The sequence below is a fragment of the Xiphophorus hellerii genome, chromosome 18 (genome assembly GCF_003331165.1).
Source record: "Xiphophorus hellerii strain 12219 chromosome 18, Xiphophorus_hellerii-4.1, whole genome shotgun sequence".
Taxonomy (NCBI): domain Eukaryota; kingdom Metazoa; phylum Chordata; class Actinopteri; order Cyprinodontiformes; family Poeciliidae; genus Xiphophorus; species Xiphophorus hellerii.
In genome coordinates, this window is record NC_045689.1 from 6,089,904 (window position 1) to 6,114,981 (window position 25,078).

A 25,078-nucleotide genomic window follows, 5' to 3' on the forward strand; every position below is an offset into this window, starting at 1 on the left:
AAACACGTTTTTTCACTAAGAGATTTTCTGTTGTTAGCATTGCTTCAAAAAGATTAAACCAAATGATGTTTAATAAAGAAAAAATATATATACCTTTACATAAACCTGTGATTATTGCTGGTTATAATATGTACTATTTGTCAAATTATTGTTCATTTTTTTGCAATTGACACTTTAATAATTGAAGTTAAATAGATACTGTACTGATGAATTAACTAAACGTGAGTTAAGTTGTAACAAATGGAAGATTATTACTTTTTAATATGTGGGAATAAATGTGGGAATATTGGGAAGTTTATACATCCACCCACTCTCTAAACAAAAGTTTTGACATTATGCTTCAGTATTTATTGTAACTCTTCAAAAAAATAAACGAACAAAACCCTCCCACAAAACCTAAGACGGAGTTAAAAAACTTAAAATTAGGTTCTCGACTAAACCTTCATGTTTCCTCAGACAGATATTCTCTCCTGTATTTTAAAAAATATGAGATTTTGTACATTTTTCCAAACAGTTTAATTAAAAAAAAAAAAAGACACGTTCAGTTGTTTGTTGTGAGTTTATTGATGTGTAACCCCTTGTAACCATAAATCAGTTTCCATTGGTGTTGATCAGTTTTAAATCACTAATATGCATAATATAATCAATGTCCCCTGGTCCTCTTCCACAGTCAAGCAGGCAGTTACGAGATCGAAGCTTTTGGGTGCATAGTGAGACAGTCACATACAGATATACTGTCACAGAAAGAGGAGAAAGAAACTGGAAAATAAAATTAAAAACAGATTTCATATAAGAACAATGCACACCACAGAAATCCTCATAAGAAAAAAAAAGAGCCATGGTTGCAACATCAACTGTACAGGCATACAAAGACGATACTAAGATAGAGAGAGAGGATTAGGATTCACTTGTTTCGTGTCATTCTCTACCTGTAAAAATACACACAACCAGCTCTCCGCCTGCGCAGACCTCCGGATCGCTTCATCGCATCATTAAATGTTTGAGCAGTTAATCCGGGTTTGGTTCTCAGCCCAGTTCGGATCTCCAGAAGCGCTAAGCTCAAGCAATCCAGCTGCAACATCCACAAATCTGTCTGTGGATATCTGGGAGATAATTGTTTGACTTTGGATAATCTGTGCAAAATGTAAAAAAAAAAAAAAAAAAAAAGGAGAGAGAGAGCAAAGCTTCAAGGGAACCCATGATATACATAGTATGGAGAAATACATTCAGCTATGTATTCCCAACTAGCAAAAGGTTGATTTTGCTAGTCGGGTTTATCGATCGAGTTTATCGATCATAACGATTACTTGATTAGCCGACAATTCCTGAGTTTTCTCTTTTATCAAGAGAGTGGACCGTCTTTCCATAAGGGGCAAAATTTTTCATAATCTGCCGACACTGCGCCATCTCAGGCTATTAAACTAAAACTTGAGTGTTTATATTTCTAAACAGAACCACGTAAAGTGCATTTTTCATTCCACACCGGACTCTGTTCGGACCGTTTACAGTCCCCGTTCAGGAATCGCCCCGCCGCCATCTTTGTTTCTGTCTCAGCGGCTCCGCTTATGAATGACCACTGGCGCTCTCTGCTGGATGAAGGCCAAACTACAACGCGTCTAAAAGAAGATGTAATCGGATATTATTAATGTATTGGAACCAATTTTAATCTAATAAACCATTAATCGACAAATAATCGTTTGAATCCCTAGTTTGTGTGTATGAGGTGGTAAATGAACACATTCACTCATTTTTATTATGAATCTTTTTTGTCTTCGCTTAGCTAGACATTAGTTTGTCTGGTTGCCTTGCTGTGTCAGATCAGAATGTATATATATATAAATTTTGTCCTGATGCTCAAGACTTTAATGAACTACTGGCTTGGAAAAAAAATTGACCAATTAAAGCAAAAAAGAAGAGAAGTGGAGATTCAGTCAATAATGACGTTTGAGCTGGAGGTCTGCACAGGTTCTCACCTTTTCCAATGCCTGCAAACATTCGATCCACCGAATAAAAATAAGGATAAAAAATAAAAACCCAAACCAATCCATAATTTCTTCCTTTGGGAAAAGGTAGAATAAAAACATCTAATTTTATATATATTTATGTATATTTAAACATTTTATGTATATTTGTTATTATAACAAAGCAAAGAAATAAACCATGATTTATTTCCCCCCCCCCATTTGTTTTTTTAATCACTAAACATTTTGATTGGTACGAAGAACCTTCATATACAAGCAATCTATTGAGATTAAAAATAACACATTAAAACACCAATTATTTAATGAAACCCATCAGAGTCTGCATGATGAAGAAACTAAATGTAGTGCCAGTTTGATGACTAAAAAACATTAGTTTGATTTGCTTTTCACATAATAAAAATGTCAGAAGAAATGTTATACATCTTGATCCGTCTCAGTAATTACAGATAAATCGTTTTCTATTTTGCGAACTGGCAGAAACATCAAACATGTGATCAAAAAGAGCTCTATAGTACAACAGTAGTAGAAGTAGTAGCATTACTTAAGGATTGTTTTGAACAAACCAGTAAATGGAGTTTGGATGTACGCAAAGGATTTTAACAATAGCATCGTGTGTTATTGGTCAGTAGTATGTTCCCGCTGTGGGCTCCACGGCGCCCCCTCTCAGTTAGATCTGCATCTGCTCCAGGTATTTGTAGGTGGGGTTTTCGTAGCCGTGGTTCTGCATCTTGTTTAGGTGTCGCTCCTCTGGCGTCAGCATGGGGTCCACCTGCGAACAAGACGCAGATGATTATCAGAAAGACAACGCAGAGAGAGCAGAGCGTTCTGTCTGAGCTAACGTGGGGCTAAAACGATTAATCAGATCAGTCACGATTAATCACAATTAATCACGATTGTTTACTATTTGACTCAAAAAGGCCAGTTGCTGAAAGAACAACATACTCGTAGCTGCTATTAAGCCAAAACTTTAAAAAAATATTTACATTCTTTAGAACCTTAGTCTGTAAATATGTTTTGCACAAAACTCCTTAGTTGGTAAAGTTTTGGCTTCATCCAGTTCAAATTCTGTCAAAAAATAAACTCCAATTAAGCGCCTTTTCTTATCTAAGCCAATTTTTCACGTTGATGTTAAGAGTTTTTTTTAGCTGTAGATGGATCCTTTATATTCACTAAAGTAAGGCTGTTATTGCATTCTTATTTAAAAAACCAATCAAATTGTTTATTTATTTGTATTTCAAATCTATTTATAATATTGCATACAATAAGGTTAAATGAAAAATCCTCAGAATGTTCCCAATGAACTTTATCTGATTAATTGATTAATCGTCAGAATAATCATTAGCTGCAGCCCAACTGGTGAGTGGTTCCCTAAAAACAAATTAACCCTTACTTTCCTTTCAGGCAATGTGTTTCATCCACTGAATCTCTAAACTTACTCAAGTCAACATTTTCCAATGCAACTTATAAAATGCAAAAGAATAAAAATTTTAATTGGTAGATCAAATATCCCTCAATTTACTGCTCTTCCTTCTTCCAGCAACACTCTCCAGCTCATCATGGCGGATCCCAGAGCATTTTCAGGACAAATGAAAAATCCTAAGAATACAACATTCTCTAATCCGATTAATCGCCAGGCTAATCGATTAGTAAAATAATCGTTAGAAACAGCCTTAGATTCGGTGACTCCTGTTGGCATTCCTTGTTTTGTGGTGTCTTACCTCTACAATGCCGTGGCTGATGGTGCCGTACTGCCTTTTCCTCAATAGAACCAAGCTGATCACAATCACAGTTGCTATGGCTACGGCGATCACCAGCAGGCCAATCAGCGCGGTGTTGGTGTACCTGATGCTGAAGTCTTCTCCCAGGGGGCGGTAGGGCTGACGGGCAGGACAAAACAGGAGGAGGAAATTACAGATTTCAGTTTAAAATAACAAATTATAAATAAGACTAATTTTTTATCTAACTTTTCCTGTCTGCAACTCCTCACCTTGCCCACACTGATTTAGAAGATCTTCAGGGTTCACATTCGAGTGAACACAAATTTGTCTGCAGTTATTACCAGTAATTAATTTTTTTACTTTACAGGAAAGGTTTTGTAGTTACTGCCTTCCCAAATCAATGCAACAAGATCAATACGGCAATTTCTGCTGCAGGCTCTATTCTTAAATCTCAGCAGGTGAGGTGTTGAGTAAATCATGATGATCAATAGTAATAAAGGGAAGACACGAGATCCTGAATTTCCTATTAAAATTTTAAAAGTAACTCAGTTTGATGGATAAAGTTTGGTTTTTTAGGCTCTGCATATAAACTCAGCTTTAATCTGAAAAATATTCAAATCAAAATATTCAAAGGAGATGGTGCGAAATATGACTTTACAGATCAAAGTTCCTTGAAGCGGCTTTGAAGTGTGGAAATCAATCGACTGGAGGAGTTTCGCTTCGCTGTGCATCAGGGACAATATCCTCTTGGGTGCAAAGTCTGAGCAACATGCAAATGCTGTTTGCAGATTGCCAATTCAATTTACACAAACATCTCACATTAAAACCAACAATCAACATTATTTCCAAGCTAAAATAAAGTTGATGTCACTTTGAAAAAAAGCTACCTGATTTAATGCTACTCAACAACCATAAAAATCCAAATGCTGCCAGGCAGCGCGGCTCATCTTGAGCGAGGAATGCTACTAAGGGAATATATTAATTTTAAAAAGCAATAAAATTCACTTAGTAACACAGAATCCCAGGAGGAACTAAATAAGGATTAGTTAAGTATTTCTTAATGCTTAGCGTCTGCTTACATTCATTCATAAATACCTGTGCTAATTCAATAGGAAACTGTCTGTAAACCAATACCTAATTAACTCCAGATCACATTCTGGTGAAAAGATAGCTAGTAGCTGTTTATATTGCAATATTGAATTACTAAAAGACCAACATAACAATGGACTGTGGATCAAAATTTGGTAACTAACTACTAGTTGTCCATAGAGCTTCAAATAAGTCAGTCATACTGAACTCCATAAAATCTTTTAAGTTTTGGCCGATGAGAAGCTATTAATGAAGTAGACTTTATTTAACCATTACCCAGTGGTTAATGATGAACATGTTTTGCTAACTAGATACTAGCAAGTTGCAAATCATTATTTGTAAGTTAACATTACAAAGTATTAATTTAAGAATATTACTCTGATACATGAGTTAATTATTCCTTTATGACGAAACCAACTAATTTTACATTCACTGTCAACTCCTGATCACAATTTCTGAAAAGGTAAATGACTAGCTTGGATATTGTTTGTGTATTGCTTTATATTACCATTATTACTATGTAATTAATCTCTGTTCAAATGCTAATAAATAGTTTATAGCTAGGTAAATATTAATTCAAAATTAACTCCTGATCATACTTTCCTAAATACTATAAACAAATCTGAATTGTTTTATTGACAATTAATTGAAAGTTAGCAGCGACTAAATAAACAGCTAACTGCTAACAGCAGTTAATGCTACAGAGGAACTTTTGGTTGGATCCTCCAGACAGCTTCGAGCCAAGATCGAGATGGACAAAGAACTCTGCAGCTGAAGAAGAGCCGGGGCCACAGAGCCGAAGACTGTCTGGCACATGGGGACCAACCCATCAGCCCCGCAACATGTGGCTTCAAATCGCATTTCTCTCATCAGCTGGGTTCAGACCCCAAAGACAAAGATGAAGATAAAGGCAAAGACAAAGAACAAAGGCAAAGAAGAAGAACTGGTGCTTCCTTCTATGAGATCAGCTCGTCTACATCTCAACGGACCAGAAAGATCGTGAGACAAGATGAAGGGAGCTTCAGACCCAAGACCTGCCGCTCTAAGTCAGTACTCTTCCTGCCAGCACCCAAGTCCTGTGTGACCTCACCATCCATGCGGAGAAGAAGCTCATCAGACCTACAGAGATCCTGCCTTCATCGATCAACTTCTCCTCCTGCTGCAACACCTTCTTCATCATCAGTTCTGGGGTTCGAAACGCCAAACTTCGTCCGTCTCTCTCAAAGGTTCCCTTTTTAGTTCTCAGTGTCAGCATTAGGGAAAGATAGACTAGATGATTGATTTTACTTATTTGATTATTTCTGCTACTGAATTAAGCTGTAGTGATCCTTGCAAAATTGCCTTACTAATAAAATATTTAGCATAAAGAAAATCTAAAAGATGTTGTGGACATTCAGTTAATGAGTCGCCTTAAAGTTCTTTGATGGTTGTAAAATAGCTCTGATGTTTGATTCTGGAGAGGAAAAGGTGGGAAATGTTTTTAGGTTGCTGGTAGCCCAAATGTAAAACATCATCCTTGGGACTCGCCCGAGTCACTAAAACGAACCTGGCTCAGTGACAAGTGCAAGTTGTCATAAAGAGAAGAGCGACCGTTAACAGGTGTGCTCTGTGAAACTAGTTGGCTGTTCAGTCTGGCTAATTCACAGGGGAAGAAGGTTGGGACACCTGGATGGAGGCCGTCAGGAACCAGGCGAATCTTTTCTCGTGACCAGCTTTAAACAGAGTTTACTTCAGTTCTGGACAGGGTAAATCCCAGCAGATTTAGGAAACTCAATTCACCTGTTAGACGGAGAGCTGGTAGCACATCTCCCCTCTCAGAAGAGGAAGTAGAGCGTGAGAGAGTAGAGAGAGAACGGGGGGTTTGTGCAACGACGAGTGGTTTAAGTTTTGCTGATTCAGTTACAAAGAGACAAATGCAACATTAAACTGCAGAGCTATGAAGAAAGGACTAAATGTTGATTAACAACTGTCTCATTATCAGCTGTTTAACAAAATAATCAACTCGTAAATAAAAGTTAGCATTAGCCAATGTTAGAATAACTAATGTTAGCATTAGCAATTAGCTACAAATTTTTTTTTCTCACTCACATCAAACTAAATGTTCATTATAGGTACTAATTTATTAGTTACAGTCAGAATGCAAGACGATATTTATAGTTAGATAATCAGTACTAAGTTAAATAACCTTTGATATTGTTCATTATGTAATAGTAATCTGTAGTTTATCATTATGTAATAGTTAGCATTGGTTTCTCATTTATTTTTTTGCTATTTGCTGAGTGGATTTTATGCTCTAAAATGGTGAAAATGAGAAATTCACCTCTAAATCTTCATCTTCTAATCCTAAATTAATTGAGAATTTACATAGGAAACATGAAGAAACTCAAGAAGAAAAAGAAAAAAAACGTCTTAATGCTGCAGCTGATCGTATCTGAGCTGACGTTTCATCACAATCCGTTTTTCTACATTCACATTGTAATTTGGCACATATGACACAATCTGATCATATGTGGACAGCTGCTGGGGAATTTCTTCACCGCTCATTCCCACACAAAAACTGAGCCACGTCAGTTTCTGCTGATCTTTTTTCCAATGTGTACATTCAGGTACATTCACAGAACAAACATGCTCCCATGCAGGAATGACAATTTTTTTAAATAGCTTGAACAGAAAACTTTTACTCATGAAGAGAGAGGGGTAAGAAAAGTTTGGTTGCACACTCCTACACTCTCCTACTGTCACCTTCTCCCTGCTGCCTGTAGTTCCCCAGAGAGCCCAGAGGAGGGCGCCGCTGTACTCACCAGCTCATCACCATGCATAACGCTGACTCTCTCAGCACTGTAAACCACTTCGTTAACATCCAGAGACTCATCAATCACCTGTCAACACAGACAGGGGAGCCCAGGTTACACTCACAGCAGTGTGTGTGTGGGGGTGTGTCGGCGTGTGTGTGTGAGTGTGTAACCAGGTTTTTATATGCTTGTGGGGACCTATTTCTGTCTACATTGTGGGGACCGCTGATTCTTGTGGGGACAAATCCTGGTCCCCAGGAGGGGAATGTTGTTTTTGAGTTAGGGGTTAGGATTAATACTAAGGTGTGAATTGAGTTTTGGTTAGGGTTAAGTATGTGATGGTTAGGGGTAGGAGTGGGAGTGGGCTGTAGAAAATGAATGGAAGTCAACGTAAAGTCCCCACAAGATACAAAAACATGTCTGTGTGTGTGAGAGGGAGAAAGAAAGAGGAATAATTAGTTTTTCTTGTTAGACAGGAATGGAGAGGCAGGAAAGCAAGAGAGTGTGGATGTGCAGCAAAGTGTTAAAGTGATGATAAGCTTGAAGTTTTCTGGTTCAAACTGAAAGGAAAGAAAGAGACAGAAAGATAGAGCGAGAGAGAGAAAGAAAGTGCAGCAGCTTTAATAACATGCAGTGGATGTAAAGGTTTACACACCCTTCATCCAACAGGAAGCCAATTTATTCAAGGTTTTCCACCTTCAGTCAGTTCGTTATCCATCCATCCATCCATCCATCCATCCATCCATCCATCCATCCATCCATCCATCCATCCATCCATTCATCCATCCATCTTAACCAACCCAGTCATAAACCAACCAACCAACCATCAATCCATTCATCATCCATCTTATCCATCCATCCATCCGTCCTTCCATCCATCCATCTTAACCATCCATCCAACCATCCTTCCATCCATCCATCTTAACCAACCAACCAACCATCCATCCATCCATCCATCCATCCATCCATCCATCCATCCATCTTAACCAACCAACCATCAATCCATTCATCATCCATCTCATCCATCCATCCATCCATCCATCCATCCATCCATCCATCCATCCATCCATCCATCCATCTCCAGGTCTAAGGACAAATTAAATGTGAAAAAACTTTGGAAATATTTTAATGTAGCATTTTAATAGGGTGTTAACATTCCTTATATCCACTGTAAATTATTTCAGTCACTCTTCTTGTGTGAACAGGCCATCAGCATCTTTCTACTCACTGCCCAATCACAGGGTACAGACAATGCTTTTAGGAGATAGAAACAAGTGAAAATCTGCATTTTCTAGACAGACCAATCCAGATTCTGTATCTGACTCAAGAAAATGTTTTTAGGTTTCACACCCATTGGATAATTTCACTGCCAGGTTGCTCTATCTCAGAAAAACAGCCTTACCCCACAAAAGACAGAAAACCCATGCACACAAACATGCAGCTTGGTATCTGGGTGTTGGTTTGACATGCAGAACACAAGACACACTCAGAGGCCAAACATGGTTTGAAAATCCTCGCGGAGGCCTGGCGAGTTGGGCGAGGGAATGTATCATGCAGTGACTGGCGAACAGAGCGTGGAGCCGATTTGCATGAAGGCCGGCTGGAGGAAGCCACACACAGATGCGCGAATAGCCCAGAGCGAGACGGATGTAACTATGACAACATAGTTACTGGAATCATCCGTCACAGTGAAAACTGAAATTAAGAGAAAGCGCGGGTCGCCTCATTCATCTCAATCAGCCTCCGCTGAATGAAATTAACCTGTCTACAGTCAGCCCTGTGTTTATCCTCAACAAAACTGCTCTCAGGTCACCGAGGGAGAGCTCAAATGATTAATAGGGTGAATTGACTATTAAAATAATCAATTAATCATTAAGTGGTGAACACATGTGCTGAAAGAACAACACACTCAGAGCTGTAATTAAACCAAAACATATATACATTTTGTAATAAATTAATGACATGTTAAATTAGGACTGAAATAATTAATTGTGATTAATCAATTATTGAAATAATAATCAACTAGTTTAGTAAATGATTAATCATTAACTGAAGTATACAGACTCAAAAGGTAATTTGCTGAAAGACCGTCATAATCAAGGAAGTGATTAAGCCAAAACTGTACAAAAATATATACATTTTGAAATTAAGATAAGAAAAATCCTTCAAGTTTTAGTATATTAATGACACATTTAAATGAAAATGCTTAATCGTCCACTAATTTAGTAAACGATTAATCATTAACTGAAGTAGGAACATGTTTATTTTCCTATTTAAAAAGGAATTGAATTATTTGTACATTTGCATGTTTTTCTAATATTGTATAAAAATGCCTAAATAAAAAATAAGCAGAATGTGTAATTTCAAAAAACCCAATTATCGATTAATCGTCAGATTAATCAACCGATTAATTGATAATTAAAATAGCTGTTGGCTGCACAGAAGCATCAGGCACTCACCAGGTCTTCTCCCATCTTCGGCTTGCTGTTGATGACTCTTTCCTCGGCGCCGATCAGACCGTCCAGACCAGCCATGGCGGAGCCTGGTGGCGGTAAAGCCGGATCGGTCAGCGACACGTAGAAAACAAGCAAAACAAAACAGACAAACAGGGGTGGTGATGTTGGTGGAAAGCAGACTGTTTCGTCACAGCCGTTGCATCAGTCTCCTCGGTGCGCTGGTGACAACAAAACCCTTTCTCCCATTCAGCACAGAGAGACGACTGTGAACACGACGGCGCTCTCCCACAAAGGCCCTCTCAAACCAGACGCATGCGATTTTTCATTAACAATCGTTGTTGTTCACCAACAAATGCATTTTTCTGTAAATACACCTTCATGTGAAATAAATGAGACAATGATGTGACAACAAGCTGAGGAGATTCTGTCCCTGCAGGGTGTGTATGGCAGGCAGCTGCAGCGGCGCTCTGCATACAGAGCAGCGCAGCTTTTTAAACAATTAACACCATGTGTGGAAAAAAGTGACAAGTATTTTAATTAATTTATTATTACCAGCATTCAATCTTTTTCTGTTCAAAGAGTGAAGAGTGCCAAATTACAATGAATAAAAAACTCTTCAATATTAGGGCTGCCACCAAAGATTATTTTAGTAATCGACTACTCAGACAATTAATCGATTAATCAGTTAATCGATTAATTGGATGAAACGTTTTGTTCATTCTGCAGACTTTTCATTTCCTTTTTTATACAATACTAGAAATAGATTCAACAATGCAACTAAACAATTAAATTACGTTCTTAAATGAGAAAATAAACATTGTATTGGTTAAAATGCAACAACAATCACTCCTTGTGAGCTGCAGATGCTCAAGGATGAATCTGCAGCTAAAAAAAACACTTTATAACATCCACATGTGGATGTTATAAAGCTCAGAAAGAGCTTCCAAAGCTCTTTCTGTTCGATTTAACATTAATACAGTTCAGGGCTAATCTGTTGATTATTTTTAGGATTAGCTGAATAATAATTTGTTATATTTTTAAACTATATCAAATTGTAAAAGTATTTGAAGCTAAAATTCTACCACTGGAGACGTTCTAGGTAGAATATATTTGCAGACAAAGTTTTTTTTTTTAATCTTAAATGCAAAATGTTAATGTTTTTGAACATTAACATTTAAGTTAATGTAAGTTAACATGACTGTTAACTTACATTAACAGTAAGTTTTGACTAACTTACTGCTCTGTGTCTGTTGTTCTTTCAGCAAATGGCCTCTTTTTGAGTCTCTATGCTCCAGTTAATTAATCGACTACTACATTGGTTGACAATTATTTTAGTAATCATTAATCATGATTAGTCCGATTAATCGCTAAGTCTGAATTTCAATATGTCAATCATTTAATAAACCTTTAAATATACAATGAAATAATTTATTTAGCATAGAATTAATTCTATGTCCCTCATTTAAAGTATTAATTGTATTAATTTATTTCCTTTTATTAGAAATATGCTTAAATTTAATGTCTTGCCTGAAGTCGTAGATAAAATTATTCATGTTTTTGTAAATTATTTCATGTTCCTATACTAAATCACATCATTAATTAGTTTAAACTTTCAACTTCACCCATCAGACTCAATTAGAAATTGAGCTTCTAATTGAAGTTGTTTAATTATTTTAATTTGGCACTTTTCACTCTCCAAAGAAATGTGGACAAATGTTTAATAGTAAAACTGTATCTGGGAGTAATCACACCTCTCTAATTGTTCTGTTTTAAAAAGAATAAAAAGTTTAAATTTGCATCAAAAGTCATTTAATTGGCAAAAGTCCAGCAATGTGAGATTTAAAATCAGAATAAAAACATGAACACTGCAGGTTCCCCCAGCACACCAACCACATGGTGAGACTCGTCCTCATGGATGAAGCCAAATACAATCAACCAACAACCATAAACAACCAGGCAGAGCTACAACGGATATTCATGTGTCACAATGGCCCAGTCAAAGTTTAGAGTAAATACAATTGAGAACTGTGGTGAGACATAAAAATTGATGTCCACTGCTGCTCTCCATCCAACCAGACTGAGGTAGTGGCACAAAATATAAATAAATGCCACACCTTTAAGATTTTAATCTGTATAAAAAGTTAAAAATTATCTTTTTTTTCCTTCTTCTCCATAAATATGTTCTACTGAGCGCTGGCTGATCAAATATATAGATTTTTGTGCTTGTAGCACAGGAAAATGTGAAAAATACGGGGGTCAAAAGGTGCCAACGCACAATGATGCAAATCCCAAAACATGAAAGAAAATAAATGCAACAAATGCTCAAATGGAAAATTTTGCAACCACGGGAAATAGAACCAAAAGGGAAAATGTCACAAGTATGAAACAATGAAAACTCGCGCAACAAAACGTAAGTCCTTCAGGCCACAAGGGGGAGTCAATCAATAACTCGTACAGAATGAGAACCTCAGTAAAGACGGGATGTCATGATTATCGGGACGGAAGAAAGAAAAGATGCGTTATAGTTCATGTCTTTCAAACACACAGTCTTTCACAACATTATGGAACAGTAGCATATTTACAGAGGTAACTACCTACTATAAACTCCCCCTAGTGGCCTGGAGGTCTTCTGTTTAGCGTTTATTTTGTCGATTGTACGTTTTTGCTAGAGATGAAAAAACCTATACAAATACAAAAATTTGGGTTGATATCGATATCTGATATGAATGTTATGGCAAATAACCGATACTGATATTATGTACATTGTATCATAAATATTTCTCTACCATTCTGAGACTTAAAAAATTTAATAAAAACAGAAGGCAACAAGATGAAAATAAATACCAGTTGTTCAAATCTACCTAATTTTATTTATCGGATCGATACGTTTAAAAAATTAATAATATCGGCTGATACCGATGTTGATGTACATATATTTGCATTTGTTTTTTGTGTTTGTGTGTTTCGGATTTTTTACCACCTTTTTGTTCCCATCGGAGAAAATGTTTGGGGTGGATGAACACTTTAAAATAAAACAGCAAACAGTTGTCATATTTCCTGTCTCTTTTCCTGTCTAGGATGCAAACTGTGCCGAAAATCCAAAATGGCCACTTTCACACCACAAATAAAAGGTAATCAGTAGGAGAAGTGGTAAAAGATCCCACTGTCAACCTAAGTGGAGAACGTTTTCTTCTTAGTTTGAGACATTAGAGACATGAAGGTTGCACTGATCACAGATTCAAGCCATGATCAGAATATGTTTTCCTTCCAGGCAGCCGGACGTTCTTATAATCTCTTAAGGTTTCAGGATTACAGCATAAAGACGGTAGGGGCAATTGAAAACTTCTCCACACTCTGTAATCTCTGGATTTGTAGGAGAATTTTTTTAGTTTATTTTTCTGTGAACACAGAGTTCAGAGAGGTACACTGCAAAAACACAAAATCTAATCCAGTATTTTTAGTCTAGTTTCTAGTGCAAATATCTAAGTACAGTTAAAATAAGACACAATCAATTTACAAGTAACTTCTCAGTAAGATATAGGAGCTTGTTTTTCATCAATAATTCATTAATATCGATTTGAAAAAGTTCTAGTTTCACTGGTAGATTATTTTACTTATAACAAGACATTTTCCCATGTTATAAGTTAAATAATCTGCCAATGGAACTAGAACTATTTTTATAAATATTAAGGGATTTTGGACTTAAAACAAACTCATATTTCTTGCTGAAAGGTTACTAGTAAGTTTTGTTTTACTTTAAGTGTACCAAGATATTTACAATAAAAACTAGATTTAAAAAATACTTAAGATTTTGCTTTTTGTAGTTTCATATTGTATAAACCATAATCTTACCAAGTCTAGTTTTTAGTGCAAATATACTAGTACTAAGTACACTTATAGTAAAATAAAACGTACAAGTAACTTTTCAGCAAGATATAGCAGCTTGTTTTAAGTCAATAATTTATAGTTATCGACTGGTTCCACTTTCAGATTATTTCTCTTGTAAAATGGGAAAATGTCTTGTTATAAGTGAAATAATCTGCCAGTTGGACAAAGACTTTTCTATAATTATATTAAAGAATTACTGACTTAAAACAAGCTACTACATGTTGCTAAAAAGTTACTTGTAAGTTGGTTTTGCCTTATGTCAAGTGTTCTCAGTTTGCACTAAAAACTAAACAAAATACTTGGTAAAATTTTGCGTTTTTGCAGCATATATGCTACATTTCACAGCTCCTATCGGAAACTAGACGGCTGGTGAGAAAAATACCCATAATTCTGGTGAGAGCCAACAGACTGCCGAGTAAAAGCTACCAGCTTTTCTACAAAGCATGAGGTGATAATCCAAATATGATGAAGAAAAACAGAACAAAAACAAAGAAATAAGCAACGAAACCAGGGTGGTCAGTAAGAAAGGGTGAACAGGAGAGGAAAAGCAAAGGAAAACAATGGGGATGGTTTTAGTCGGGTGAGAGGAGAACAAGACGCAACAGAGGCACCCACCTTTCTTGAAGGCACGTGGGGAGTCTGATAGGTCGCCTTGACGTTAGAAATGAGCAACAGAAAAACAGAAGATCAGAAAACGGGACGGAGAGAAGAGAGAAAACTGAGGTGAGAAGAGAAACGGCAGGATTATCAAGCTCTGTTAACTGACTGAGCAGAAAAGGGAGAATCAGAACCAGAATCGGAGTTGGCGCGCCTTACTGAGCCCTCCGGGCCGCTGGCTCGCGTCTCAAAACGCTCCTCTGGGGTTTCACTGTAATTTGCCTCCCGTTTTGCTGGAAATATTCCATCCATCATTTCTACTTTTCCTTAAGGATTGTTTGGCACCAATTTAACGTTCATTTCCCCCGAAGCGATTGGCTGCAGCTCAGTTTAATCTGAACACTGGAGCTCTGATAAATGGGGTCTATTAAGCAAAATTCACATTTTCATACTTCCATTTGGGTTTCTGCTGCTTCTGAAAACAGCCAAATCACTTAAAAACAGACAAACAAGCAAACAAAAAACGAAACACCCAGCGGGTTTTTGGCAACAATTTAATGTTTTTTGGTGTCTGGAAAATGAGATGTTTCAAAAACCTTTAAAACATTACAAATCAGCAGGAACTGCCCGTCACCTAGTAAACCCAGCAAAGCCCAGGCCGTTACCTAGCAACCTCAGCGGAACTCTGCCCGTCACCTAGCAACCAAGCTGAGCTCCAGAACCTTTGGTCAACTGATTTTCAAATTCAAAAATAGCTTAGTGGTCCCAAATGGAAACTAAGCATTGTTTTAACTTCCGTAACACAATTTCTAGTCATTGTTTTCTATCCTGAATTTTACGACAGTTGGAAGCGTTTTATGGTTAGGTTTCCAACTGTCATAATACTCAGGATAGAAAACAATGACTAGAAAGTGTTACGCTCATATTGATTAAAAATTCTTCAGAGTTTTTGTAGATGGTAATAGCTGTTGACAGAAAAGATCTCCTGTAGCAGTCTGTATGACAGGGAATTTGAAGAGGCCTCTGACCAGAGATGCTGTTTTCCTATGAAAGTCTCATGAAGCAGATGCTCAGGATTATTGATTAATTTCTTGATGTTATGTAAAATTCTTCTTCCCGCCATCATTCCCAGTGTTTCCGCAGTTGCCCCCCCAGAACAGTTCCAGCCTTCTTTATCAGGCTGTTGAGCTTTTTTTGGTCCCTGGCTCTGCCGCCCCAACAGGAGAGACAACACTCAACATTGTAAAAAGATATGTATATCTTTTTACAGCAAGTGGTGGATTCCAGCAAGAATCCACCACTTGCTGTATTTTTTTTTGGTTGTGCAGGAGGCTCTACTAATGCTTTTCAAAGATGTACAGTTGTATATTTGTGCATCCGTTTGCAGCCATTTTCACGTGCGAGTGTAAATGTTGCGTTAGGGGGCGTGGCCAGCAGCTGATTTGAATTTAAAGCAATAGGTCACCTTTAAAGGTTTTGCTTGGAAACACAGTGTGCGTCGTGTTGTGTTGTACCTTCCGGCTCCGAGCGCGCGCCCAGAGATGTGACCTGGACGGGTCGGTACGGTTTGCCCTCGGGGACCGGAACCTCCACGCTCTCCTCCGACGACACGGTGACGTCAGGCTGCGATTCAGAGATGGAGGACAGGAACTGGTCCATGTCGGCCTTCTGCTCCTGGAGCAGGTCGTCTGCAGAGCAAGAAAAATCACAAGACAACAGTTTCACTGCAAAAACATAAAATCTCATCAAGTATTTTTGGTCTAGTTTCTAGTGCAAACATGTTAGTACACTTAAAATAAGACAAGCAGAGTTGAATTGTAACTAGCTACATTTATTTGAGTGGTAAAAAGAAAGAAAGCACAGTTTTTACTGCACTGTATGCTTTACTCGTACTTGAGTAAAATTTCTGGGTGCCCACTTCTCGTAACTTCACTGAATAAAGAACAAACATGTTTTAACCAAACATGTGAGACAGACCAACAGTGTTGGTTTCATAAGTTATTTTGTTGAACAATATTGATTATTAATTAGTTTGTTTGTTCATTTTGGTCTTTAAAGTACCAGAATTTTCACACAGCTTCATATTTCTGTCTGCCTCATGATTGACTCTGATCATTCAGTGCTTGAGTAAATTTAACTTTTTTTACTCTTACTCAAGTAATTTCTTGGTTGAGCACTTTTTACTTTTACTTGAGTAAAATGTTTTAATACGGTTACTCTTACTTGATTGTTGTGAACGCTACCAGCCACTGGTTACAAGTAACTTTTCAACAAGATATGGGAGCTTGTTTTAAGTAAATAATTTCTTAATATTAATGAAAAAGTTCTGGTTTCACCATCAGATTATTTCACTTATAACTGGAGAAAAATGTCATGTTATGATTTAAATAATCTGCCAATGGAATAAGTACTTTTTAAAAATATGATTGACTTAAAACAAGCTCCTATGTCTTGTTGAAACGTTTCTTTTAAGTTAGTTTTGTCATTTTTTAAGTGTACTCAGATGTTTACACTAAAAACTAGACCAAAAATACTTGGTAAGATTTGTGATTTTTTGCTGAGAATCTGCTTCTGTTAAGCGTTTATAAACCAAATCTCATTTTCTAAGAACAGCAACAGCTTCTGGTTCTGCTAACCACCAATTAGCATTTCTCTGAAAGCTGGTTCTCTCATAACTCTGCTCTGTAGATCTCAGACGAACGCGGCGCAGTGAAAGCTGCGACCCAGTTCTGTCAGTATAGCAACTCAACTTTAATTTATGCTTCAACTTCACACCACGTTTCCTTTCAAACCAAGCAGCGAGAACAGAAGACCATTTTCAAATCCTGAAACTGGGATAAACAGCTAAGCGTGAAAACAGAGATTGGTCTTAAAAACCCAAAGAGAGGGACTTTTGTTAAAATTTTCACCAGGAGCTGAAGAAAAGACGATGTGTGTCTGAATAATTGGGTCGTAGTCAGACATTTAAACCGACCATATTTGTTTTTCATTTTTCGAGAGCCTTTAGGTAGAAATAAAAGGCGGAGAAAAACATAATGTGCTGGATTTAACTTTCTATTTCACTTCATTCTCCTGTGACTCACCGATTTCATCCTGCAGCTCCTCGGCCACGTAGGGAACTTTGTAGAGCAGAGACAGACTCTGGTTCATCCGCTCCTCGATCACCCGCAGGTGCGTCATCACCTGACATCAGGAAGGCAGAAAAACGAAGCGGTAAGCCAGCAGAACAACAATCTACAGCCTTTAGAGTCACTCTGAAGATGTTTGATCATTTAATTCACATGGACTATTTCATTAATGCATCTAAATCAGGCATTCACTGCAAAAACGAGTTTGTTTTGTCGAGTTTCTAGTGCAAATATCTTATTACTTAAAATAGGACAAAGCTAACTTACAAGAAACTTTTCAACAACATTTAGGAGCTTGTTTTAAGTAAATAATTCCTTAATGTTGATGAAAAAATACTGGCGAATAATTTCACTTGTAACAAAACATTTTTTTCTATAAGTGAAAAAAATCTGCCAGTGAAACCAGAACCTTTTCATGAATATTAAGGAATTATTTATTAAAAACAAGCTACTATATCTTCCCGAAAGTTACTTTTAAGTTAGTTTGTCTTATTTCAAGTGTACAAATCTTAAGATTTTGTGCATTTGCAGTGTTTAAAAGGCTGCTCATCAAAATGAATAAAACAAAAGAACAAATACACACCAACTACTCTTGGAGGACATTCAGTCAGAATTCAAAATTTACATACATTTGTTTCATTTTTTGTTAATTTCAGTTGGTTTTGCAATTAATTACATCTTAGCTAAATGAAATTGAAGAAAAAAAGGGAATTATGGATAAAGAAACCAAATAAAAACATTTATGTTGCTCTATTTCCATAACATTCATCCTGACTGACTTCTGATTGTTTGCCTGAGTTGATTTGACTTTAATGAAGAAAAATCTGAACTTTCTTTGCCTGGTGAATGATGATGATGATGATGATGTGTCATCATCATCATCATCATTCTAAAAATGGCTTGATTGTCATCATCAAACCTCCTCTGCATTGAGGGAAAGACAAAAGGTTTTCATTTATTGCAGCAGTTATAACGTCGCCTGCTGACTGTTCAGAACTCTGAAACATTCTCTTGCTTTAACTAGGCCATTTAGGAGAAGGAAGGAAGGAAGGAAAGAAGGAAGGAAGGAAGGAAGGAAAAAAGAAGGAAGGAAGGATAAGCTGGTAATTAATTGTAACCATAGCGATGACTGAGGGGAAATAGAATAAAATTTAAATTGTTTTTGGAGCCTTCAGGATTTCTCTGAAACGAATGAATCAACAGGAAGTCTGACCCAGACGCCTGACCTCTGACCCAACGAGGAAGAACTGGTTTCACTTTGTGAACTCAAACATTAAATTTAAAGAAACAATCTCTCTCCCTACATTTCCATCCTGCTGCTTCAGCTCACAGCAACGTCTAATTTTTCACAAAATGATCAGAAATCTGAATCTTTGCGTCTGATTTTTGCTGGGGAATCAAACCGTCGTCCTCCTCAGCCCTCTGCTGTTTACCTCCAGTGACCAACAGGTGGCAGTAAAGCACCGCTAGCAAAGCGCTGCAGCGCCTGCGGCTCCTTCCTGACAAACAATCTTCATCGTGAGGGATTTCACATCTCAGAGCAGAAACTGATGCATTAAGCAACCGCACTGACTCCAGACGTTTAAAGTTATTAAAAACTGAAACTTAAGGTGTAATAAACAACAGATTATCCTGGATTATGAGTCAAAATCATGACCGAGAAGGAAAATGGAAACTGGAGGAGGAAATGCCAGCCTGACTTCTTCCATCTTTTATGCCAATATTCCCTGTGACTGTGTGGCTTCGTCCGTTTGCAGACTCAGAGATCTGAATCCAGGGAAGGAGAGTCCGACCCAATCCCAGCGCCAGCGGGTCAGGGTCTGGCGCCGTTTCGCTGCGGTGTGTTAATCTGCAGCTCAGGCTGGAGTGAATGAAACACTCTCTGCTCTCTCTGCCGCCCACACACTTACAAACAGGGCAGAGAGGAGCAGGATGAGACATCATTATCCCTGCTCTGTGTGAGCAGCAGGAGGAAGAGGAGGAGGGGGAGGGGGAAGAGGAGGAAGAGGAGGAGGAGGAGGAAGAGGAGGAAGAGAAGGAGGGGGAAGAGGGGGAAGGGCGGTGGGAGGAAGATCGACTCGCTACACGCTTCCAGATCTGACAGGACAGATTTTAGTTACGGCAACAACACAGTTTGACGATTAAGATTAAATAAAAAAGTTCATGATGGATGGATGGATGGATGGATGGATAAACTTTGTGTTGGTTAAACCAACTGAAGTTCTGTTTGGTTCCGTTTGGTTCAGTTTGGCTCCGTTTGGTTCAGTTTGGTTCCGTTTGGTTCAGTTTGGCTCTGTTTGGTTCCGTTTGGTTCCGTTTGGTTCCGTTTGGTTCCGTTTGGTTCTGTTTGGCTGCCTTCCCTCCGTCCAAGTGTGACGTTGTTGAGATCTCAACAACGTCACTGAATTTCTCCTTCTGATGAGCCCCGAGGCTCAGAATCGGCCATTTTGGCGTTGCCGTTAGCGACGGCTAGCAGGATGGAGACACCAACCTGAGACTTCATCTGCGCGGCTTTCTCTGGGTCCACCGCCAGGACGTGCTGGTAGTGGCGCACGGTGTGCTGCCGGTCCTTGTTCTCGGCTCGGACATACTTTTTCAGCGCTTGCATGATGCGGTGGGGCTGAAACAGACACAGAGCGACGGGTCAACGCCATCAAAACCGGGTTTCCACTTCCTGAACCCTAAACCGGGTCTGAGCTCATGCTAAGGAACAGGAAGATGAGCTGAAGGCCGGCACCAAATACTATAAACAACCGACCAGAAATCTTAGAAACAATCCACAAATCTGGATGTGGCAAAATAAAATCACTGCTCTCACTCAGATAACTATGGAAGTCCATTACTGCCATAAAGAAAAATAAAAGCCCAATAAAGTCATGTAGTGTTTTGAACTATTAATTATAATCTCACAATCATAACCCTAGAAAGTTAAAATTATGATATTTAGTCTCATAAATATGACTTTATAAAAATAAATTATGACTTTTACTCTTGTAAATGACTTTAAAACTCAAAATTTATATTTTTGAGTCATATTTTTATGACCTTTACTCCCAAATATATGACCTTTACTCCCAAATACAGTATATGACCTTTACTCTCAAATATATGACCTTTACTCTCGTAAATATGACTTTAAAACTCAAAGTTCATATTTCTGAGAGTCATATTTTTACTCTCAAAATTAGGACTTTTAGTTTTGTAAATGTGACTTTAAAACTCAAAATTATGGCTTTTACTCTCATAAACGTATCTTTAAAACTTGTCGTTTTGTCATTAATGGTGGTAATTAGTGGGTCTGCACTGACCCTGGGGGGGTCGGCCTGCAGGGCGGCCAGGTAGTTCTCCAGGGCGACGCGGCGGCGGTCGTTCAGCATGGCCTCCACCCGGGCCAGGTGAGTCTCCACCAGCTGCTGCTTCTCGCTGGCTGCCTCCTCCTCCAGGGACTCCACCATCGCCTGGAAGTGCTGGAAACAAAACACTCAGATTACGACACAGAGTGGCACTCGTTTTATTTTTATTAAGGAAATAAAAATCTAGGTCTCAGTTTCAGTCCTCCAGCCTCCAGGGAGAATCATTTCTGTCCTAATTCAGACTGAGCAAAGACAGAGCAGCTGGAGAAAAAGATAATTACAGACCCGTTGAGTCTCACCCAAACAAAGAGACAAAGATTAGGGCTTACCTGGACCAGAGTCTGTCTCTCCGCCCGGGGAATGTTCCTGGCCTGCCGATCCGCCTCTTCCCACTCTTTCCTTACCTGCAAGAGACGAACAGGACGACGCTTTACCTTTTCTCCAGGTGAAACGGAACAAAAACACCACGATGTAGAAAACTATCGGACCAAATCTCAACATAAAGCCCTGATATAAACCAGCTGAAATCACAAAGAGTCGATGTAATTTACCCAGAGCCAAAACCTTTACTCAGGCAAAAGCAGCAATAGTTCAATAGCATTACTCAAGTAAAAGTAAAAAGTAGCCATCCAAGAAATTACTCAAATAAGAGTGAAAAATTATTTGGTAAAAGTAACTGATCAAATTATCAACCATTTAATATTTAAAAATGACATCAAAATACAAAGTTAAGTGGAAATATTGGACCAAAATCACAATAATTCATGTAAGTAACAAAAAAAATAACAAAATTAGGCAAATAATGTTTCCAAATCAGTTTCTTTAAATAAAAAACATTTAAATAAAACTTTAATAAATAAAAGCTGCAGGTGTGTGTTTGTGTCTGGTGAGTTTTTGGTTAAAACATGTTTGTTTTTCAGTCAGTGGGCAGAAAAATCTACAGATTTTACTCAAGTAAAAGTAAAAATACTCCTAAAAATAATTTTTTTTCAAAAAAGTTACTCAAGTAAATGTAACTAGTTACTACCCACCTGGAAGGTTTGTGTTGTTCATGTTTTTGCTTGTTTTTTTTGTAAATGTGAAGTCATGATAACAAAATTTACTGGACGATAAATTGTCCCAGTAGTTATTCCGATAAACGATAATATTGTTGTTTTGAGACGATTTTCAAGTGATTTAATGGTAATAATGCCTTAATAAAGCAATAGCACATTCTCAAAGATCAATAAACTTCATATTTTAGTTAACTTTTTATGCTAAAAACTGGAAGATATTCTAAATATCCAAACTACATAAACAAAACAACAAGCAAAATGAATTATGAAGTCTCTATAAAAAAAGGAGGCAGTGGAAAGAACCAGGCTGATAACTTTAATCATCCAGTTTAAGGTCGAAAGAGAGAAACAATAAATTATGTAAATGGAAATTATTGATTTTCGATTGGATTCCGATTTTTAGGATCACGATTCAATTCAGAATGATTTTCAGTTCAGAAACCAAATTTTTCTATTCAAACGTTTTAGAGATTCTGTTTAAATTAAGCGACTGGTGAGAGGACAAGACTGTGCAGAACTGTTTCATTTGCTAATATACCATCTCCAGAGTAACGATCCTGTAAGGTTCCACATTGTATCGCCCAGCATTACCAGGAAATACAAAACAGCTCATTTAAATCATTAAACCCCTGTTTTCTCTCGGACTGGCAGCAAAAGCAAAAAATGGGGGTGAAAATAAGAGAGGAGCAGATTCTGGTAGCTCACCCTCTCCATGCGGTTCCGGTGCCGGACCTCCAGCTGCTCCTTGGCTTTCTGGAAGCGGCCGTGCTCCTTGTCGTCCGCCGGCGTCTCGAAGTAGACGTCCACATCGTCGGACCAGGCCGCAGGATCGAAGTAGACTATTAGAAAGTAGGAATTAGTGAGACGATCAAATGAAAAGAGACAAAGAGTCGAGGTGCAGCAGGAGAGAAAGGAGCTGGAACAGGAGGAAGGTTTGTTATTCGAAGGCGTTCCTCTTCCCACAGCGAGGCTGAGATATCTGAGGGAATCTGACAGTCTTTCCATTTCAATTTCCCCTCATCGGCTTTCAGCTGACAGGTTTGACTCCATGTTTGACAGCTGGGTGAAACCGGGAGGCCTGTTTTAGTTTTTATTTTTTAGTTTCCTCACTGAATCGTCTAACTAGGAGTCACCAAAGCCGCAGGAGGGAAACCTTATCATGCCGCTGCAGCATCAAAACAAAGATAAACTCCAGCTTCCTGCTCCGAACGCCACGACTTCATCTCCTTATGTTAGCCTGGGTTTTTATAAATGTCACGAAATCCAGTTGGAAAGGTTCCTGAACCGTTTGGAATGATGAAAGCGAATCAACGAGGAAATAAAAAACAACAACAAAACAAAAACATCCTGGTGGGTTTCTCAAGAATAAACTCTGTGGGAAGACGAACGAAGAAACATGAAACGTCAGAAAGCAAACACAAATATGGAGACAAAAACACGAGCATGCACGAACTGAATAAAAGCAGAAGAAGAAAAACATTTTTAATATCAAGCTGTGACCCGACGAGCGATGGGAACAGAGTTCTGGCATTTCCACTCAAAATATAATGTCGTTTTTTCTTCTGAGGGGTTTTCTACGACATCGCAGTAGCTGGAAAAACGGAGCAAATTTCCTCCAAAAATCTCAGAAATTTTAAGATTATCGTCATAAATATTCTAGAAAAATTAAGGAAATTCATGAGGTCCAAAAGTTAACATTTAGTTTTTTAAAAAATCTAGAAATTTTGAGATTCTCATAAATTTTCTAGAAAAAAATCTGAAAAATGTTGAAGGTCCAAATGTTGAGAATTTGCGTTTTACAAAAAAGTCAGAAATTTTAAGATTAATCTCAGAAAGTTTTCTAGAGAAAAAAATCTCAGAAAAATTTGAGGTCCAAGAGTTGAAAATTTGTTTTAAAAAAAAAAAAATCTGAAATTTTTAGATTATTCTCAGGAAATTCACTAGGAAAGAAAAATAAGAAAAATTTCTGGACGTCCAAAAGTTTAAAATTTGTGTGCAAAATTACATCAGAAATTAAAGATTAATTAAAAAAAAAAATTTAATTACTGAGCTTTAAAAGTAAAAGAATTGTAAGAAAAGTCAAAATGTGCAACTTTTAGAACTTTGAATATTTTTCCTAAAGAAATTGACATTAATATTAAAATTGAAAATTATTAAAAAATGGTAATATTATAAAATATGAAAAGTTTTTTTTCTTGCAACTGTTTAACTTCAGTAATCCCCCAATAAATTCTAGGAAATGTCTGATATTAATCTCAAAGTTTCTGAGTTTTTTTCTTTTTTTGGGGGCGGGGGTAAAAATTGACTCCTTTTTTCTACCACAATGGACCTAAATACCCCACTGCTACTACATTTACTGTCTGTGGAGAACTGAAATAAATCAGTCATTAAAAACGTGGCTGGGCGTAGAAACGTTTCAGTTTGAGTTTCTGGCAGTTAACAAATCGCTCCAACATTTTACACTGGGGTTTTGTTGAGAGCTTATGAGCAGTGAGTGTTTTCTATACAGCAGATAAATGTTTTATTTCCACTGTAATCGTCAGCGGTAAAGAATAAAAAAAATTCTAAACAACTCAAATTTCCCAAAGCTTCACGTCTTTATGAGAAAAACATTTTATCTGGCCGTAGTGACAACGTGTGAAAATCAATAAATATAAAATTTTCTTTGAAGAAAGTTTCACATATCGAAGTCTAGCATATTTTTTATTATTTCAGAATAAAAATGTAATCAATTGAAATTAACACCAGTTTACTCATAAAGCATAGCAACAAAAATCTGATTCCTAGGCGATCTGGTTTTCTAAATCAACACACGCTATTTTTTATGTTTCTCCTGACTGATACCTTCGTACAATAAGAATCTTTTTGGTCTGTTGTGACCTAAACTGTGTCTTCAGCTGAAAAATGCCTCATCAGCAGGGCTGAATATATGCAAGTGCTTAAACCTTTAATTAGAATTTAATTCCACAAAAATGAATAATGATTGTTTACTTTTTTTTATATGTTCATGAAATTACATA

At 37.4% G+C, this 25,078-nt stretch overlaps 1 protein-coding gene across 1 annotated transcript in view; it reads right to left on the bottom strand.

The window, feature by feature from the left end:
* Positions 1-544: 544 nt before the first annotated feature.
* aplp2 (amyloid beta (A4) precursor-like protein 2) overlaps positions 545-25,078 on the bottom strand; it is an 82,621-nt gene continuing 58,087 nt past the window's right edge. Inside the window, 11 exon segments of the mRNA XM_032590382.1 lie at positions 545-2,751; positions 3,701-3,859; positions 7,591-7,668; positions 10,041-10,123; positions 14,541-14,576; positions 16,037-16,210; positions 17,606-17,705; positions 20,142-20,270; positions 20,959-21,117; positions 21,333-21,407; positions 22,764-22,897. Coding sequence (XP_032446273.1) covers positions 2,650-2,751; positions 3,701-3,859; positions 7,591-7,668; positions 10,041-10,123; positions 14,541-14,576; positions 16,037-16,210; positions 17,606-17,705; positions 20,142-20,270; positions 20,959-21,117; positions 21,333-21,407; positions 22,764-22,897 — 1,229 coding nt within the window. The 3' untranslated portion in view covers positions 545-2,649.